This window comes from Bremia lactucae, linkage group LG1, assembly GCF_004359215.1.
Source record: "Bremia lactucae strain SF5 linkage group LG1, whole genome shotgun sequence".
Taxonomy (NCBI): Eukaryota; Oomycota; class Peronosporomycetes; order Peronosporales; family Peronosporaceae; genus Bremia; species Bremia lactucae.
The window spans coordinates 4,919,189-4,940,429 of NC_090610.1; the positions used below are offsets into that span (position 1 = coordinate 4,919,189).

The 21,241-nt window shown below is 46.2% G+C and overlaps 3 protein-coding genes across 3 annotated transcripts; 2 read left to right on the forward strand and 1 right to left on the reverse strand.

Annotated features, from left to right (window-relative positions):
• Positions 1 to 1,674: 1,674 nt before the first annotated feature.
• Positions 1,675 to 5,153, forward strand: CCR75_002092 (uncharacterized protein; the record flags this gene model as incomplete). The annotated part of the gene is made up of 1 exon (XM_067960192.1): positions 1,675 to 5,153. One exon carries the CDS (start codon positions 1,675 to 1,677, stop codon positions 4,012 to 4,014), a length of 2,340 nt encoding a protein of 779 aa, XP_067822467.1. The 3' UTR covers positions 4,015 to 5,153.
• A 164-nt stretch (positions 5,154 to 5,317) lies between these two features.
• CCR75_002091 (uncharacterized protein) lies at positions 5,318 to 6,967 on the forward strand (the record flags this gene model as incomplete). Its single annotated transcript, XM_067960191.1, has 3 exons — positions 5,318 to 5,360; positions 5,435 to 5,475; positions 5,549 to 6,967. The coding sequence occupies 3 exons, from the start codon at positions 5,318 to 5,320 to the stop codon at positions 6,965 to 6,967; spliced, it is 1,503 nt and encodes a 500-aa protein (XP_067822469.1).
• On the reverse strand, positions 5,449 to 9,006 carry CCR75_002090 (uncharacterized protein). Its single transcript, XM_067960190.1, has 8 exons — positions 8,597 to 9,006; positions 8,005 to 8,529; positions 7,780 to 7,928; positions 7,613 to 7,706; positions 7,485 to 7,542; positions 7,376 to 7,419; positions 5,547 to 7,307; positions 5,449 to 5,473 (listed from the first exon to the last, which is right to left on the reverse strand). Exons 1-3 carry the CDS (start codon positions 8,916 to 8,918, stop codon positions 7,828 to 7,830), a joined length of 948 nt encoding a protein of 315 aa, XP_067822468.1. The 5' UTR covers positions 8,919 to 9,006; the 3' UTR covers positions 5,449 to 5,473; positions 5,547 to 7,307; positions 7,376 to 7,419; positions 7,485 to 7,542; positions 7,613 to 7,706; positions 7,780 to 7,827.
• Positions 9,007 to 21,241: the final 12,235 nt, after the last annotated feature.

The following is a 21,241-nucleotide window of genomic DNA, read 5'->3' on the forward strand; positions in this document are numbered from 1 at the left end:
AAATGATGGTTCTGACCAATCAACATCATTTTCTAAATTAAGTGGTCACACAGTGACCACTCCATCCAATGACAGTCAGAGTGATTATCGTTTAAGGGAGGGTGATGTAACGGGGTGTATCGTTACATGAAATTAACACTTAAGGCTGTTAATTAATATATTATCTAAAAGGTAGATAATTATTGGAGAATATTACTTTATATAGTAATGTTCAGAAATTTTATCCATAAATAGGTATAGGCCATTGTATCTATTAATCCCGCAGACTAATCAGCTGTAAACATAAACAAAGAAAGAGAGACAGATAAGATTTCAATGTGATGTTTATTCCCTTTCTTCGCCCTGGGGAAGAGCTCGCATCTCTGATGAGATGCGCGATGCGATTGACGCTTTGCACTCGTTTCACATGCGCCAGGGGCGCGTGTTTTCCGATGGGCCTTTTGATGCATGTTTAGTATTAGTTCATAATTAAGTTAGCATTAATAGATAGAAAGAAGAGAAACTTAATTATATTAATACAGTTTATATTTAACCCTCTTTAAGGTAAGTATCTTAAAGAGAAGTCTTCCTCTGCACGTACTAGTGTACATAAAAGTGACAAAAGGCACCACTCGCAACTGAAGCAGTGCGAAGTGGACTTGTACTGAAGCAGTACAAGTCGTAGTGCCCCGCTACATTGAGTGCGCAATTCTGCGGTTAGGATCAACTAACGGACCAAATCCGGGGTATATTTGCCCATATTGGAGCTAAGTAACCCTTCTGTCGAAGTTCATTATAACATGGGATCGTTGGCAAGCTCCGCAACATGTAACGGGGCACTACGACTTGTACTGTTTCAGTACAAGTCCACTTCACACTGCTTTAGTTGTGAGTGGTGCCTTTCGTTAGGTGACGTACACTGTACGTGCAGAGGAAGACTTCTCTTAAGACAAGTTAACTTAAGAGGGTAAAATGAAAACTGTATCAATATAGTTAAGTGTCTCTTAATCTATCTTTGTGAATGCTGACTTAACTATAAACTAATACTAAACATGTAAATGAATTCTTATCTATCTTATCTTGTAACTCTCTTTGATTACTTCTACAGCTGATTAGTCTGCGGAATAAATAGGCATAATGGCCTATACCTATTTATGGATAAGAATTCAGGATATTACTAAATAAAGTAATATCCTCCAAATATTATCTACCTTTCAGATAATATATTAATTAACAACCTTATAAGTGTTAATTTCATGTAACCATACACCCCGTTACACAACATCTTGTCTACCATTTCTAAATCATTCACCGGCGAATCAAATTCTTCCAGTCTGTTTTTGATGTCGAATAGCTTGTTGAGGTGACTTCGCACGTCTTTCCTCTCGCGCAAGTTGGTCTTGTGTAGCTCGCACTGCAAGCGGTACACCTTCTGTGCCATCATGGCAGATATCTGGACACCGTATACTACCTAAAAATGCATATATGAATAGCGAACTGTGTGCTGCAAAGCTAAATTTCTACCAATGAAAACACATTGTCGGAACTTACTCCTTTTAACGACGTAGCTACTCTGCCGGAACTTGCTATTCCTTCACGGTAAATGATTGCCCTCGTCTTGTTCTCATGGACAACTTCTGACACCTCTATTGCATCATGTGGCCCTAGGTATCCATAGTTGTAAAACGAACGTTGATGCAGCCGACTTCGTTGGAGCCCACGCTGCTGTCCAGTGAGAATGACCCCTTGAAGTCTGCTTTTGGGGAAATTGTACATCGCGGGTGGCTTAATCTTAAAACGCGTAGTATGGTTAATGTGCGTCCAAGACACGTACGCTACTGCATCTTGACTCGAGACACGCTGCTGCTTAGCACATTTAAATTCCAACCCAGCACAGGCGATCTGCAGTCTGGCTTGGTCAAGCCGCTCCGCAGCTACAGGGTTCTGGGCGTGGCACCTTGGGACGGCCGCCGCTATTCTTTCCTTGTAAGTGTAAAGCAAGCTGATGATCATGTGGACAAGGTGCTAGAGATAGATGGGTTGGCAGCGACTTCGGCCAGTAATTGGATCCATCATTTAAGAGTTCTTACAAGCCGTGAAGAAGAAAATTGGCCACCCAGTACAAATGCGATCGTGCCGCTTAGCAATCAGAGCTCAGATGTGTTGTCGGATGCACAAGCGACCACATTGTTTGGCAATAGCAAAAAGGAAGCGAATTTATGGGTTAAGGGGGCATCTGTGCATCGTGGATTATTAAATGCATCGGGAGAAAATAATTGTTTTTTAAACGTAGTTATTCAAAGCTTTTGGCACTTGACATCGATGCGGCATTTCTTGCTGCATGTAGAAGTTAAAGAAGAATCACGCTCGGTCGAGTCTAATGTGTTACGGGCACTGAAGTCGATGTTGATGGAGTACGACGATACATCGAGTGGAGCACTTCACTCACGCTCTATTCGCAAGGGCTTAAGTGTGCTCTACTCGGCTGATAAGAATTTTCAAGAAGGCGCGATGTACGATGCGGAGGAGACGCTGCTTGCACTGTTGAATTTAATGCACCAGCAGACCGAAGCTACGGAGATTGAAGAGACGCAAAAGACGACAATGATGGTCAAGTCGCTTGTTCGGGTCGTTAGCGCTGAAGCTTACGAGGAAAAACCGCAGGCTGTCTTTGACGACAACAGCATCCCACACCTTGTCTTTTCGCACCAAATATATGATCGATATGTGTGCGATGGTTGCAACCACAGCTCACCGTGGAACTTATACTCAAATCTTGTGTACTCAACGTACGCGAGCGACTTGTATGCTTGCAAGTACGAATCTTCAGAGCAGATGTATCGTCGGCTTACAGCCCAGGAGTTGGATGTGGCATCCAAGTGTGAGCAAACGGGCTGTAGTGGCAAGCCTAGGAAAGAGCGGGTAATTCATCGCTTCCCAATGGTCTTTGCAGTGTCAATTCTATGGACTACACAAAGTGCGACAAAGGAGCAGGTCCAGGGAGTATTAGAAAATATTGACGACCGCTTGGATTTAGCCAAATGCTTTGAGGCTGCGGGCCCGGTCATTCGATTTAAGAATGGTGGTTTGCGTACGACGTACCGATTGCGAGGATTTGTTTGCTATTATGGACGTCACTACGTAGCTCTCTTCTACAGCACAGCACACAAAATGTGGTTGCTAATTGACGACTCGCGAGTTTTAGAAATGGGACCCTGGAGCAACGTCGTATCCGAGTGTCTAAAGGGCCGGTTTCAACCGGTTCTGCTGTTTTACGAACTGCCTGACCAACGCAAGGACTCATCTGTAGGCATATTTTCACATGTGGACATTCGTCATCTGGAGCGGCGAAAAAGCTTGTCGATTGGGTCGCAGCATGGGGAATTATTGCCACCATCTATTCAAGAGGAGTCCTTCGATTTCGAGCGGCCCGCGGTGCAGCGGCAAGACGAAGCAGAGCTTCATACCGTTGATACAGAATTAGCGACACAAAATACAAACTTGGTGACTGAATTAGAAATCTGCCCTGACATTGAATTGAAGGAGCTGAGCCGTCGGAACTCAGTTACGCAAAACATTACGCCCGTGTCAGCGGCAATCGCCATGTGTCCTCGCTCAATCTCTATGTATGCTGCTTTAGGCGAGGGCGAGTACGATGTGCGCTTTGGCGAGGCATTGTTACTTGGCTTGTACTTGCAAAAGATCGGCAACGAGCTGTGCGTGACTAGCTTCCCCCGCGGAGCCAACGGTGGTATGTTTAGTGCCGAAAAATGTGGCCAAATTGGTCTGTTCGACACTGTTCTGCACGCCAACGGACACCCACTCCAACACTACCAGGTTGATCGCGCACTGAAGATGATTAAAGCTCAAACGCGTCCGCTTATAATTCGATTTCGAAAGTCGATACGAGTGCAACAGCTTCTTGACATGGGTTTCTCACGCGAATCTGCAATTGAGGCATTACAAAGAACCAGAGGGGACGTACAAGCTGCCGCCAATTATTGTTTTGAATCGACCAGTTCAGGTGTTGATTAATTTCATTCAGTAGCGGTAGTGAGGGCAAGATCTGCATTATTCTAATAATTACTTTATAGTGTGATTCTTGCCGTGACCATGTGATGACCATGTGAGTGAATGATTCGTCCTCAACATATCAAAACTATGCAGTTACACTCAAAACTGTCCACTTTGAAGATTCGATCCCCTTAATTACAGTCAACTCGCCGCAAAAGTGCCCTTGTACTCCGAATTACATGTGCACTTACCATTAGTACCGCAAGTCCCGTGCCCATTTCCGAAAAATGTCAGCACTAGCTACTTATCACACTCAATTCATTGCTTGCCTTTAGCTCCAAGCTTCACATGCACACGAACCAATATTATAGCTATCTTTAAAGTCGCAGGTTCATTCGCTTTCACATTGCGCGGCGCTACTGCAGTCGTTCCAAGTGACAGCATAGCAAATCGGACGAATTATAGCCGGCATCGCACTTCCATACAAAATATTTCTCAAGCGCAATTCGCAAGCGGCGTGTAAGTGCCTAGACCACTGCATGGTGTCTGGCTTGTATTGATCCAGCCGCACTGCTGATCTGCCGATTTGGTGATATTCTTGATGCATATTACCATTATTCGTGACACATTTCGCCTTGTTTAGGCACTGGTGAATGCCACTTGCCAACAATACCTTCTTTGTAATAAAAAAGTCACTCTGGTTACACTGGCCCGTGTCAGCTTCTGTGGTCCACTCATTTCGACATCCCTTTATCATCGACGGACCTATTGCAGCCAGCATTGCTTGTTTTAGTCACGTCTGACAGCTTCTCGCAATGATCCAGCCTCGACAAAGGCGCAAATTGGCTTAATAGTGCGATACAGTGATGTTAGAATTGGGCAGAATCCAGCTTACGGCCACTGCTCACTTGGCCAACTGGAATTACATACTCAACTTCTCCAATCTAGCAAAGCATGCTTTCACCGATACGGAGAAGCAATTGCTACCATACGATGCACAGTCTTTCGACAGCGTCCTAAGAAGTTCTTTTGATGATGTGCTGTCTCCATCCACACCGACTAATAGCTGCAAAAATGATAGCACCACGACAAAATATATAAGTACAGTCTACTTGCTCATTCCAGTCAACTAAAAGACGAGCAGATTTTGCGATACTAGCGAGTATTTATTAGCGGAGAGCATGGAAATGGGAAGTTGTTAATTATGCTTGTGGTAGTTTTAATAATAGCTAACGACAGGTGGTCCACTCTAAAGAATTACCTGTTGAATCGCATCAAACTTGTACGGCCCAGGCGGAGGGAGCACTGTTATTAACCTGAAGCAATGAAGGGCCTCGTTCGCGTGGCCGGGAAGACGCTTTCGCAAGGTCGTTGCGTCAACGCTCTATTTCCATGTTTACTTACTAATTTGACCTTAATTTTGTACTAAATGGATATGTAGCTGCCCGTGGTTTACGAACCAGCGCCGCTATGGCCAACTCTGTACGTGTTGCTTCTGAAAAATTAAGCTGCAAAATAGCTTAACGTAATCGTACATTATTTCGACTACTTGCAGGTTGCCGAAGAGCCCGTGATGGCTCGCGTGTATGGAGGCCTCAAAGACGAGGACCGCATTTTTACCAATGTATACGGCGAGGACACCTGGCGTGTTGACGGAGCGCAGCGTCGAGGAGACTGGTATCGCACGAAAGACCTTCTTTGCATGGGTCCGGAATGGATTGTTCAAGAAATAAAAGACTCCGGTTTGCGTGGCCGCGGTGGTGCCGGCTTCCCGTCTGGCCTTAAATGGTCCTTTATGCCGAAGCAGACGGACGGCCGACCATCGTTTTTGGTAGTAAATGCCGATGAAAGTGAACCTGGAACTTGCAAGGATCGCGAAATTATGCGAAAAGACCCGCACAAACTCGTCGAAGGATGCCTTATTGCTGGCTTCGCTATGCGCGCTCGAGCCGCTTATATTTACATTCGCGGTGAGTTTTTCAACGAGGCGCTTATTCTTCAAGAAGCCATTCACGAGGCTTACGAACAAGGTTTTCTTGGTCGAAATGCCTGCGGCTCCGGCTATGACTTTGATGTGTACCTTCACCGTGGCGCTGGCGCTTACATTTGTGGGGAAGAGACTGGTCTGCTTGAAAGTTTAGAAGGACGCCAAGGGAAGCCACGTCTAAAACCGCCGTTCCCGGCCAACACGGGCCTGTATGGCTGCCCCACTACTGTTACGAATGTAGAGACTGTGGCTGTGTCGCCAACTATCTTACGCCGCGGTGGGTCATGGTTTGCCGGTCTCGGACGGAAGAATAATCACGGAACAAAACTTTTCTGTATCTCGGGGCATGTCAACAACCCGTGCACTGTGGAGGAAGAGATGAGTATTCCACTACGTGAGTTGATTGATCGTCACTGTGGAGGTGTTCGTGGAGGGTGGGAGAATCTGCAAGCATGTGTTCCTGGTGGCTCATCTGTACCCGTTTTAGATGAAGAATTGTGTCAGGACATTATGATGGACTACGATGATTTGAAGCAACGTGGTGGCTCCGGTTTGGGCACCGCCGCAGTAACTATATTTGACAAGAGTGTGGACATGGTGGGCGCTATTCGTCGCTACTCGCATTTTTACACGCACGAAAGTTGCGGCCAGTGCACGCCTTGCCGTGAAGGTACGGGCTGGATGGAGAAAGTATTAACCCGCATGGAAAAAGGTGATGCCGATATCGAAGAGATCTCAATGTTGGAGGAGATCTCGCGTCAGATTGAGGGTCACACGATTTGCGCGTTAGGTGATGCAGCTGCTTGGCCTGTGCAGGGTTTGATTCGCAAGTTTAAGCACAAGATTGTCGAGCGCATTGAGGATCCCTCAAGTTTTAAGCCAGAGGATCATTTTCAAAATGCTTGGTCTGGTGCTCCGCTGAAGAATCAGGCTTGGATTGATAAATTTGCTGATGGCTCGACTTATAAGTCGACGGCTTCTGTGTAGGCAGATGGGACAATGGTATGGACGTTAAACGTCCTGCATAATAAGAAAATTCATGCATTAAAGATTGTTCTGATTTGATCTGATACACGAATCCAATTTTTTGGACCACGCCTCAAAATATGATGGCTAGAGATCATGAGGAGGTACGTTACACTTTCGTGGAAAGCCATTTTGGTTTCTGTCTTTCGTCATACTGAATAGTCGGAGTAAAATACTCGATAAATTGCTGATCCAGCAAACGCATACGGGGACCAGCAAAGCGGCAATACTCGTCGATAATCGAAGTTAGAGACCAATTTTCCATCTTGCGCATACACCCGATTACGCAACCTGTACGATGCTACAAAATCGACAGCGATGTCAAATGGAAGTTGATTCGAATAAACAGATATAGTGTAATACTCTCACCGTTCCCTTCGTGCAATGTACCAAAATTGGGTGATTTCTTACATCTGAACAACAGACAATATCTATAAGCACCGCATAGACTCAAATGAAGCCCGTACATAAGTTCTACCGAGTAGATGTCGCAGGGCATCGGCCATTGCGTTAGGATTTATGCTGATGAACGGTTCCTGTTCTCAGCATTAACAATGTCGCCATCAGTAACAGCTTCGAGACGAAACTAGTTCCCAAATCTTGCACCTTGTTGCCATCAATAGGACATTGAAATACTTGTATATTATATTCTTGAAAAAATGCTACATTTTCAGGCTGGTGCCCCTGGTGGCAGAGATACCTGCGCGAAGCGGAAATCATTTTGGTAAGAAACTTCAATGATCGCGATGTACGAATCTTATTATTGCACGTACAACACTGAGTTCAGTCCGAGTTGCTGGAGAAATGCGTGATTTTTTCGATTAGGAAAGCCTGAACGGTAGACACCAGAGGCCACCATCGAGAAATTGAGGGGCGGTATCAAAGTCTTCTCGTACGTTGACATCGCAGCATTTGCTCGTTACTTTAAAAAGTCATATTGCAATACATTACGTCCTGATTGGACAAAATCTACTGAGCATTTTAAAGCTACAATTTACCTTTTTTATGGGCTGCGATGACGTAGTCGAACCCAAAGGATATTTTGCGTTGCTTCGCATCAGAGCTAGACCCAAATTCGTCTTTCAATAGTTTTTCTATGCGGTCAAGAGCTTTTTGCATGCAGGCTGCGAGATCAGCGTCCTGAAACATTGGCACATGACGCCTGCCGACTTCAAGTTGACGAATTATGGCAGATAGCCCATACACGTTGGCATACCGCACAGTATTTGTTACACTTAGTCCTGACTGTACCAATTGACGCTGTGCCCATTCCATTGGATACTCGCGATAGCAGCGACGACCAGCCAGTAGAAGACACGCATTACGTGTCCGCGCGACGTGTTGAATCATTTTGCTTGCATCAGCATCTGCGTCACTCGAGCCCAGCGAAGTTTGAGGATCAATCAATGGCTGCAATCCCACCAAGTACATTCGTCCATTGGGAGCCAACATCTGCTCTAATCTACCACATATCTGGTCTTGATAATACGGTGCAAATCCCTCAATAGCTCCAATAAGGTAGTCTGCAAACCAATTATACGAACACCTGTAAGACGATAACGCGCTATTTCCAATTGTATCTCACCTCACCAGCGATAATAACGTCAAATGGTTTTTCCAACGCTAGAAACTTTTCGTTTTGCCAATTTCCAGTCATAACCTTTAATGGGGTGGCGTGCGGAGTATTGCTAGGAGAAAAATCGATACTTAGCTCATTGGCCAGAGGTTCCTCCCCCGTCACAGCAACCACCTCTTCAATAAAAGAAGACGCGTCGCCTTTAAGCAGCCATGAAAGCGAGTGACGACCTGTGCCAGCGTCGAGAACGCGGCCCCATGAAGAACTGGTATTTTTGAGAATCTCGCACTCGCGATCCTCAATCCAGCGGAAGAGAGAATCGGCTTTCGGCGGCATAATCTCAAACCACACGATTTAAGCGTCTATTTTTTTGCCATCTTAAAGAGTCAATTTTATAAAAGAATCCTAAGAATGTATCTTTCCGTGTACATTGGTTCACTCATTTGTGTTTAAGTGACACGTCACTCGGATGAGATTCACGAAGTGACACTCAGGTGCAGCCACATCGAGTGGAATCGAGGAATATAGCATATGCGAGCCTCTAATTTGAACCTTTGGCACATATGCAATCGGATCCAGTGGCAAAAGGTTCGGCTTTAAACGGGCTAAAGTTGCCACCATTAAGTACAATTGTTGTTCTTAAGGAGATAAGCAATTACTTAATTAAAGCAATTAGACCCCGCACTCGGGTGTGGTTTACTTTTCTGACCAACTCTTGTGTACGTGATGCACATGAGTGCAATCACATTAGGAGGGATGACGCCTAGCGTCATCCGTCACGCGAGGTATCTAGAAAGATACGCTCGCAATACATATTAAGTGTTATCTATAAAGATGACATTTTAATTGGTCAAAATATGTATTTATATTTAATGCGATTAAATATAAGTCAGTCTGAAAACTACTATTTACTTAGTAAGTGCGCACGAGGAGCCGGATTACCGCTCCCGTGACGACACTTAACTAAAGTACTTAGTGCGTTCGCTAACGCGCCCACCACAACTACCTTGGACCTTTTTGAGCGGATAGTGCGGAGGGATCCGTGTTACTCGCGTGATGTCCCTCGCTTTCCGAGTCCTGTTCGTGGTGGAAGGAGTCGGTCGGCTGATATTTTTTCGTCTTCTCCGTCTCCCTCACCCGAACGACGCTCGACTTACAGTCGGCATCACCATCGGTCTCCTTAGACGGATGGGGATATGTGACCTCATTTGGGTCTACATACCGTTTCAGACGACCCACGTATAATACGGGGTGCGTCTTCATACACGGGGGAAGGGTAAGCCTATAATTTAGGTCTTCAACCTCTTCTAACACCGTAAAGGGTCCAATGAAATGCGGCAACAACATTGTAGTACCTTTAGGTAGTACACAAATTGCATTTTTAGGTAGGTTCGCAGTACTTAATAGTACTTTTCCATCCACTCTAAAGCGTTCATTATTTTTACGACCATTTCGGTCCGCATATTCTTTTTGCTTGTCCTGTGCGCTTGCCATTGCGTCACGGACTTTACGCGTAATGGCTAATCGCTCCTCCACAAAATATTGAGCCTCGCTCACACTTTAAGCGTCAAACTCGCCTATGATACCGCCGAGAGGTCGGTCATAACACGTAGTTTTATTGACCACTGCTAAACTGGCAGGGTGACTAGGGCAAGTTTCAGTCGTTGAAATCATACTATCATGGTCACCGTCAAATTCACGAAAGTATGTCCCTCTTTCGCACCGAGCATAATGTGGGGCCCTCCCCCACTAAGACTCGGGCTGCGCACAAACGAGACTGGAACTGGCGTCCGAGGATGGCGCAGTCCGTTAATATAAAACGGTGTCTCACCCGTAATAGCAGGTACACTGTTATTTTTAGCGAATTTCACAAAGGGTAATTGATTGCTCCACTCTTTGGGAGTTGGCATAATGCGTAAGACACCCGCCACGACCCATTTGACACGTTCTGTTTTGCCATCAGTCTGGGGATGATCTGCGGTCGACATGTGGAGCTTGCTCCCTAGCAGCTCGAACACATGTCACCAAAAACCAGTCGTAAAACGTGGATCCACTCGGGCATTTCGTTTAGTCGGTAAACATGATCCAGGAACAAGAGAGCTGCCTCCTTGCACGTGGTGCCGCGGATGCTTTAGCTGCATTGCGCAGGATACCGAACCGTGCAGGCAATCTTCAGAGAGAAGCAAGTTTGTTGTCAAGATGCAGCCATTCGCCCTTTTGCACCAAAAGTTTCTGATATTTGTTGCTTCTGTGTTGGGTTCCTGCTGGGTTGAAGTCGCCAAGCTCTATGAGCTGTGTCGGTTCATTAGGTGAGACGTTTGGAACGAATGGACACAATCGACACGTTTGGTGTGCTCGCGGTGGATTACAACGAAGTCGTGTCTGCGATCGATGTTTTATATTGTGCTAAATGCACCATCTTGCTTAGTCCGTCTACAAAGAAGACGATCCCCATATGACCCTTATGATCGGACGGCATGCCACACATGAAGTCCAGACTTACTGGATTCCAACAGTTGGTTGAAATCGGTAGCAGCTTCGGTGGCGCGCTGCTGGATGGTGCAGGCTTAATGCGGTGACACTGTTTACAAGAGCAAATATTATTGGCAACACATCTTTATAGGTGTGGGCTCAAAAATTTCTCTGACACTCGTAATAATGTCTTTCACGGCCCAGATGCCCGCTATATGGCGCATCGTGGAGCGTGTGAAGGATCATCAACTTGAGATCTGTGTCATGAGGCACATAGATTATCAAGGAATCACAAGTTGACAGCTGATGACATAACAGGCCATCGCTGTAGCCAAAGGGATTTAGCTTAGCTTTCAGGTACGACGGAAGGGTGACCTTTCGTCCGCCAAAGTAATCCAATAGCAGCCGACAATGACCGTCCGGACTGTAGCTCTCTTTTATTTCAGAGGCTAATGAGCTCGCCACGTGGTATGCCCTCATGGCTACCTACATTGACGGCTGAAATTGTGCTTTAGCACTAGACACACTTTCCTGGTGTCTTACCTCGAAGTTTAGTCTGCGCGATAAAGCGTCAGCCAAGATATTCGACTTATTCGGCTTGTATTCAACTTTGAAACTTTGAAATTAAATTAAGAGAAGAATGTGAGCCATCCTGCCATTCTAGGCGAGAGGTGCGGTGAGTTTATTGCGGTCCGCAATGATGCGTGATCCGCATATACCAGAAATGGTTCGGTGCCCAGTAGGTGCACTCGGAACTTGACATGAGCATACTTCATTAAAAGTAGCTCTTTGTCATGCACGAGGTTTTTCAGTTCGGCGGGTTTTAAAAGTCGGGACTGATAAAAGATGACATGATCAACGCCATCCTTAATCTTCTGCATGAGTGCGCTGCTGATTGCAAAATTACTTGCATCGCAGACGACGCTAAAGGATATCCGTGTCTAGCAATACCAAGACCGGTGCCTCAACAAGTGATTGCTTCACTGATGTGAACGCATCTTCTTGTTCTTTTGACCAAACCCATTATGTGTCCTTTATAAGGAGGTCAGATAATAGTTTAGTTTGCTAAGCATAAGTCTTGCTATACTTATGCAAGTAATTAGCAAGCTCTATGAAATGAATAAGCGCAAATCCTTTACATGCCGTGGGGTTGGCCATTCCTTAACTGTTTTTACCTTGTCTGGCTCTGCTCGAATACCCTGTGTACCTACGATTCAACCTAGCACAGGTATCTCAGGGACCCCAACGACGCACTTTTGCAAGTTGACGTACAATTGGGCGTCCTTTAAAGTCTGCAACACAGCGTTTAAATGACGCTTGTGCGACTCTATCGCGCTCAGCCCGTCCTCGGCCCTACTATGCACAAATACATCGTCATAGAAACGGGGCGCGTAGGCACGGTGTTGACGCATCACGTGAGCCACTACTCGGTTGAATGTCGCTGGTGCGTTTTTGCAAACCTTGGGGTATCATAAGCTACTCTCAAAGCATACCGCTTGGGGTGCTTACAGCTGTTTTGGCTACATCGGACTCTTTTGGGAGTACCTGATAGTAGCCATCCTTCAAATCCAACGCGGAAAAGATTGTTGACTTTCCCATGGAATTCAACAAAACATTTTTTCGCGGGATTGGCGTTTGCACCGGTATGGAGACAGCAGCGGAGCTACCTCGCTCCTAAAAACAGAGGAAGACTTTCAGAATCAGAGAGTCACGTAGTTCTATTGAACTAATGGTTTAACAACTCAGGGAGTCGTATAAGCTATTGAAGCTTAAGGAATCCTAGTTTAAGGGATTCAGGGGTTCGTAGAACCAAGTGCCAACTAGTGCCCAAGAGGATAGACCTTAGAAAGGCTTCTATCTTTTACAGATCAATGCGCAAGCCTTAGAAAGGTACTTGATGTTTCAAGATCAAAAGGGGAACTAAACATAATTTAATTATTTAAATCTAAAAACCTTGCCCTAGCTAATTAAATATAGATTTTGGTCGCCAGATTTATATCTGGCGGCGACCACATTTGCTACCCAAAATAAATGGGATTTAAGCAAATAACTATTTTGAAAATTAGGTACAAGGGTGTTTACCCATAAAGCAAATGTACCACAACAACGGTTCTCCAACCGATGTGTGCCCCATTACACCCTCCCCCATCAGACTGTTAACACCGAGTGACAACATTCGCTTCATTTCCTCTTTGAGGTTGGAACCTGAACAGCTAACCGCTCGGTTGTGTTTTATTCCTTTGTCTAATGACAATCAAGCGTGAGTCACAGACTCTGAGCACCTTCCTCGACGATGAGGAATTAGTGGACTTTGAAAGTCACTCTCAATCAGAGGAGGAGGAAAATTGAACGATTTTCGCTCACGGCCCTTCTCCTCCGGATAAACGTCGGCGAGCCCCGAATCCATTCCCAGAACAAGGTGCCGCTGATGTCTTGACTGCATTGAGCAGGACACGAAACCCTGAGTCCAACATCATTACGAATTCGCTCGATGAAGAGCAAGAGCAGATAATCCTCATAAAAAGAAAGAGTTCGTCGTTGAGCTGCCGAGATAGCAAAAGCTAAAGCCCATAGTGAATAGAGATTCACTCCGCTTAGTGCGGACGAGCGTCTCAAAGAGATAGCGGGTCGTAGCTTGGCCATCTGGGTCTCTGGTGACCCGGCGAGGACGCCGGAGGAGATCGCTGCCCGCGACGCTCTTCATGAGAAATACCTTACGGGAACGGTAATGACGCGAAGCCAGTATCTGACGCGTTTACGTGATCAAGCCCGTGGGGCTTCGGTGTCCTCCATGAGGTAAATTCCGATCGTTTTGTTTCCAAATGAAACAAGGACTGAAAACGAAGTCTCATTTGAGAACTGGATTCACCGGGCCCGCAAAATTCGTAATATCTGGAATATCAGAAAGTCTGCGGATAGAGGTGATGTTCGTTTGGAACGGAAGCTTCGCTTCGATTTCGCTAAGCTTAAGGCCAAAGGCCAGTTACGTCCGGCATTTGTGCCACAAAACGAAGAAAGGCCTAGCCGATAGTTCAGTGCTTCAGTTGACCGTACAACCAAGGATCGAAGCCGCACTGAAGCTTTTAGATCCACCTAATCCCACGTTTAGTGGTGGGGAGCGTCGTTTGACGCGAATTGACCCTGAGCTTGGCGCTCAAAAACGTCAACGGCGTACGGGCAATCTTGTCGAAGAGGAACTACGAACGAGAAATATTAGATCCGACCCATGTGTCGTGTTTAGAGTCGAAGATCAACAAAATTGATCGCTTCCTCCATGATTTGTAGGACGAGTGCGGTAAACATCGCTCGTTAGAGCAGTCGGTGCAGGCTCACCATATCGAACGGTTGGAAGGCCGTTCGAAGAGTGTGTGCTCCATGTTGGAGTACAAACGGAAATATCACGCTCTTTGTGATGAGCTGCCTTCCGTTCATCGCGGTTTCGAGGATCTTCGGACCCGACATGAGAATCTCCAGATTCAGCATGAGAATCTGGTTCGTGACTAGCAGAACCTTTTAGGATTTCTTGAAAAGGGTGGTCAGATCCGTTCTAGAAAGAAACCGCGTTCTGATGGTACGGGTGGAGCCGACCAACGTAAAACGTAGGATGAGTTCGCACACATTGGTGGATTCCCACGGTGGTCAACGTTTCCTTGTGGAATGTATTCAAATCTCCGTGATGTGAAGGGGCAGCGAACGAATCATCTCGTTCTCTGGTGCGGTTATCCACCTTCACATGACAGCTGGGAGCCTCGTTTCCAGCTGATTGTTCACGTTGAGGGCCTCGTCCGTCAGTATGACGAGACTTATCCGATGAATCAAAAATTCCATCGGAAACACGCGCCCCTGGCGCTTTAAATCGATTGCAAAGCGTCAATGGCATCACGCATCTCATAGCCTTTATTAAATATGTAATACCTAAATTTAAGACGATAGATATGCAAGCCCTTCCCCAGGGCGAAAAAAGGGAATAGACATCACCTTTTACTCGTTTCGTGTTGTCAACACAACTCCCAAGAGCTTTCAGAAGAGGGGTACCCTAGCCACTTCACCAGATACTAGTATTGACATTCATAATGACGTCGCTATAAAAGTTTCTCCACATGATACTGAAAGTCCCCCCGCGCATCAAGCAGCGCGGGAGGGGGCCGAAATTTCGACGGAAGCGTTTGCTGCTCTACGGAATGAGGTACAACTTCTTCGTGAGGTTCTTGCTCGGGTTGAGAGCTCATTTGAGGCGGTTTGGGACCGTCTTTCGACGCTGGAATGTCAGCAGCCTCGTTTAGAGGGCCAGCTGAACATCCTGGCGAGGATGCAGCAATCTGCGGTACGACCGCCTGTCTCGGCGCAAGCGCCTCCAAGTCCACGTGGGAAGGGTCCCGATATGGCTTAAGCAAGCCAACGCAAAACAGTGGGTGTCTACGCAGCTTGCTGTACGCTTGCTGGAATGGTTTAGCGTATAAGCTAGGCCTTTCTTGACCACGACCGTTATTGATTCAATAAACTACGGGCGCAATTTGGTCTTGAAGGCCACGGAAACCAAGCTGGTAGGTAGATTTTTAGCGTTTAGTAAAACTCGATCTCCGACTATAAAAGAATTAATACAGCTTCTGCCTTTGGCATCTGCTTATTCTTTTTGTTTGTCTTAGCTATCAGCCATCGTATCCCTTACATGTCTTAAGACACTGAATCGCGTCGCGAGAAGCTCGCTTAGTTATTTCCGAACGGCAACAGGGCTAATATCAGCAAGGCTATCGGCTAATTCTCCCCCACCAAGCCCTGAACCACGCAGTGGTATCGTTAGTGGAACGTGCGGGTGGGTATAACCATTTATATAAAACGGAGTATAGCCTGTAGAGGCATGAACAGCGTTATTTAACGCAAATTCCACTACTGAAAGCATTGAGCTCCAGCACTTTAGTGTCTGAGCACACACGCTGCGTAAAACGTCTTCAATAACGCGATTAACACGTTCAGTTTGACAATCGGTCTGCAAATGGTCCGCAGTGGACATATCCAATCTGGTGCCAAGCACTCGGAAAATTGATTTCCAGAATTTACCCGTGAAACGGGGATCCCAATCAGAGACAATTGCCACTGGCAAACCATGTTGTCGAAACACGCGACGATAAACAGCTTAGCTGAACCCTCTCCATCAATGGAATCCGGCACGGCCGCTAGGTGAGCCATTTTGCTCAAATGGTCAACAAAGACCACTATACCGGACTTACCGGCTGAATCTTTCGGTAGCCCAAAAACAATGGACTTCTAGCATTTTATGGGGACGGGAAGACTCACCAGTGGCGCAGCAGCATGTGACGAGGGTTTAACCCGTTGGCACGTTTCGCATGTGCGAACATATGTGCTGACCCATTTATAAAGTTTGGGCCACCAATAACTCTGGCTGATAGAGCCGTAAGTCTTTTCTCTACCGCGATGACCACCAAGAACAGTATCGTGTGCCTCGTAGAGGATCCGGTACTTCAAATCCTCATCATGAGGAACAACGACACGCGGAGGGTCCGCGATGTCTGTGCAATAAAGCAACAGGTTGTTATCGATAAAAAATCGATGTAACCTTGCACGCAAACGTGCCGGTAATTTAATACCTGAATCCGAGTTCTTTGAAGCTCGTAGCTGAGCTACACACTGTTCATCCCTGGAGTATACCGAACGGATTAATTCAGGAATAGGTGACGAGATAGTCGTTGAATGAGAAAGCTCATAATCCGGTCCGCGTAATAACGCATCGGCCAATGCATTTTGCTTGCCGGGTTTATACTTCACCTCGATGTTGTATTCCGCAAAAAAAGGATAGCCATCGCGCCATTCTCTCTGAAAGATGGGGCGACTTAGTCGCCGTGCGTAATGCCGCATGATCTGTATAAATCGCAAACGGCTTAGAGCCGAGCAGATGAGGTCTGAATTTGACGAGGGCATACTTCATAGCAAGTAACTCTTTGTCATAAACTGGGTAGTTCTTTTCCGTAGCTTTAAGCTGTCTAGACTCGAACGCAATAACACGTTCGTGCCCATCAACATCCGTTTGTTACAGAGCACTGCCAATGGCAAAATCTGATGCGTCACAGACGACACTGAAAGGCCAATTTGGGTTTGGCAGTGCCAGAATCGAGGCATGGATAAGACTATCCTTAACTGCTCGATAAGCAATATTTTCGTTGCTAGTCCAGCGCCATTCTGTATCCTTTTTAAGGAGATTAGATAATGGCCTAGCCGTATCAGCGTAATTTTTGCTATATTTGTGTAAATAATTGGCGAGACCCAACCACTTACGCAAATCCTTTTCGTTTTTAGGAACCGGCTAATCTAGTATGGCTTTTACCTTAGCAGGATCCGCTCTAAGGCCTCGCTTTCCAATGAAGCATCCTAAAAGGAATTTTGACTGCGCCAAAAATGCATTTAGATGCATTTTCATACAATTTGTTTGTGCGCATGCACTCGAGCACTGCTCGCAGATAGTCTAAATGGTTTTCCATATTCGACCGACCCTGCTCTGCACGACAATGGGCAAAAATGTCATCGAAATAAGTCTATGCATAGCCTCGATGAAGGCGAAACAGTTGCGTCAATAGACGATTAAATGTTGCCGGGGCGTCGGAAAGCCCTTGTTGCATAACCAGCCACTCCCATAATATGCTGTTTGGGGTGCTAACCGCTGTAAGCGGGATATCCCTAGCTTGCATGAGCAATTGGTAGTAACCATCGACTAAGTCTAATGCACTGTACATCGTACATCCCACCATATTGTTCTGAAGAACATCCTTTCTAGGAATGGGGGTTTGTGCTGGTATAGTGGCCGCATTAAGTTTATTTTAAGCATGTACAATGCGCCATTTACCATTTAGCGTTTTGACACAAAATGTCGGTTCTGAATGAGGAGATTTGCTCTCTCCTACGATTCCAGGCTTGTGCTCAGCAAGGAAGAAATCGTCAATGACGTCACAATGCTCCTTTGGTAAAGGCCATTGTCTTGTAATACAGTATTTGGTTCCCGGAAATAAGTCAGTCTCATGACGAACACCTCTATCCGGAGGTAAAACATATGGTGGGTAATTTCATACCACATCTTGGAATTCCTCAATTAAGGAATAAAGGGATCCGTAGGATCTTTAAGGATCGATGGCCCATTTCGCGCACTAAGTGCAGCTTTTGTGTCATCCAGGACAGCTTCTTCTAGAAGTAACGATGAGTTTAACTCAGCCCTAGGTCGAATGACCACCATTTCAGATAAGTCACCAGCTTTTAAGGCTCGACCGCACTCATCAATAGACATTTCGTCAAGATCTTAAAATAGCATGTAACGAAGGAATTGCCGCAAGGCTAACTTCTCCCTGAATGTTACCGGTCACACCATTTACAAGCGTATGTAATTGCTCACTCGTATCACTTTGTGAGGGTATACACGCTTCGTGTCCATCCTGTCTTGGAGTGGAGACAATACGCTGCTTAGAGGCCGGGACATTCATGTCCCCGGGTTTTCCAGCCTGTATTGGTTCTCTACAAGACATGGTGTCTAATTTGACATCCGACAAGGAGTTAGGTAACTTAACTTCCTTACCCAGCGAACGTTTACGTGTCGCTTCACGTGCATTAGGAGGGTTTGACCCAAAATTCCCTGGCAAACCGCCAATAGTGTCACTATTGAAACTCAGTATGGTGCCACATCGGCCGACCACGCTCGGTGGACTTAGACGTGCCACTATACGTATCTCAGGGATATTGCACCCTTGAGGTCTGGGCCAACCGCCAACAGTGTCACTACTAACACTCAGTATCATGCCACCTCGGCCGACCATACTTGGTGGACTTGGACGTGCCTCTCCACGTATCTCAGGAATATTGCACCCTTGATGATTCGGACTTAGGCAAACAATGCTTTCAGCATTTAGTGAATCGTTATTATAACGAGTGTCACTCGACGGAGTACGTGCCGTTCCACTTATTTCTGCTGAGTCGGGCTCAGAATTAATGTTTTTAACACTACCGCTTATTAACTCAGACATGCCAATGTCTAAAACACTGATAGACTCATTCAATTATGTGCGCCAATAGCGCTTTTGTTGCCTAGCAAAGGGGGTTCATGACTCTCCAAAACTTTGCTAGGAACATTGGGCGTGGCGCCTAAGGTTTTAGACCTCGAATCGACCCATGGCTCATGGTATTCTAACCAGGCCATACCAAGGATGAGATCATATCTTGAATCCAAATTAAGGACGAGACAGCGTTCCATACTGTCAAAATCCAAAAACTTTATACCTAAGTTCAATGGAACCTTGGGAACAGTGACACAAGTCCCAGTCGCTAAGCGAACAGTGATTGTATCACCTTCATGCGCTCTAAGCGCCTCAACGTATTGTTGACTTCCTACAAGGGAAAGGCGTCGAGCATAAATACAAGACGCTCCGGAGTCAATTAAAATTGACCACGGCTTATCAAAGCCATTTACAGTCACTTGAGTGACTAGCAAGCCAGGTTTGTACTCCCGCCCCGTGCCATTAAGCACCGAGCTAATTGGGGCTCGGATCTGTTTATTCTCACCTCCTTGAGGTTCAACAGAGCCTAGGCCTTCCCCAGTAGAGCGCCCCGCACCTACTGGGTATTGACGTTTTCCCGCACCTTACCAGATCCCTAGTATAGGTCGGGGTTGGAGCTCTTTCGAGATTTACGCGAATTTCGAAGAGGGCAGACAGGGCGTTAATGTTTCGCGCTTCCACACATATAACATCTACGGATGGTCTTATGCTGTTCCACAGCTTGAAGAGCCTCTTCTCCTTCCTCAACGAGGCTTAAATCCAAAGGTTTCGCTCTATTTGACGGAATCCATGTGCTCGAAGAGCTTGTTCGGTAAACAGGCGTGCTAACGCGAGCAGACTTCAAGTCAAATTCGGCGCGTAGCGCTTTGGCAACTGCCTCTTCGAATGTAGCCGGATGAGATCGGAACAATTGCGTCCGGGCAACGCCCTCATTGAGACCCTCCATAAAGATGGTCATTACAATTGCTTCTTGCACCAGGCCTTGATGCATAGGTGCAATGCGAGTTCTCAATTCCTGGACAAAGTCCCCTAGGGTTCTCTTACCCTGTCGAGTCGCTAGGAGCCGTGCTCGCATGCGAAAAGCCTGATCAGGCGGTGCAAACATGCTGGTCATTTGCTGATTCCGCGAAACTCATGGGAAAAAAGTGTCGTTTGAGGACGTGCTGCAAGATAGTGCTCACTCCATGGCCCTACCTCCAAGTTTGGAAATGGCCATAGCCACCTTTTGCCGTTCTGAAGAGAACAAGGCGGAATCAATGGACATTTCCATCTGCTTAATCCAAAAAGGGGGATTTTCTCCATCTTTTCCCTCAAATGTTTTTACAGGTACAGTTAGAGGGCGAGCCCTCGGCTCTGAGTCAGGTACAGAGATGTACCGGGTTGGCATAGATGCCGCTAAATGGTCCTGTAACCTGACCGACCAGGGAGGCTTCGTACCGCATGAAGGCTGCAAGCCTTACATGCAGGACCTCTGGTCCCTGGGAGGTAATAATTTCCACGTGCTCAAGCCCGAATAAGGTTTTGAGCTCGTCATAAGCGGCGCGTTGCGCTTCTGACAAATCTGGAGCATGCAGGACCTCTAGCCCCTGGGAGGTAATAATTTCCACGTGCTTAAGCCCGAATAAGGTTTTGAGCATGTCATTAGCGGCGCGTTGCGCTTCTGACAAATCTGGAACCTCTTCCATATCCGTGGGAAATTAGTCTTGTAAAGACTCAGGCGAAGATTGACTACGAGTGCTAGAAGGTGTAGCGGAGCTACCTCGCTCCTAAAGTCAGAGGAAGACTTTCAGACTCGGAGAGTCACTTAGTTCTATTGAACTAATGGGTTTAACAACTCAGAAAATCGTACAAGCTATTAAAGCTTAAGGAATCCTAGTTCAAGGGATTCAGGGGTTCGTAGAACCAAGTGTCAACTAGTGCCCGAGAGGATATACCTTAGAAAGGCTTCTATCTCTTACAGATCAATGCGCAAGCCTTAGAAAGGTACTTGATGTTTTAAGATCAAAAGGGGAACTAAACATAATTTAATTATTTAAATCTAAAAACCTTACCCTAGCTAATTAAATATAGATTTTGGTCGCCAGATTTATATCTGGCGGCGACCACATTTGCTACCCAAAATAAATGGGATTTAAG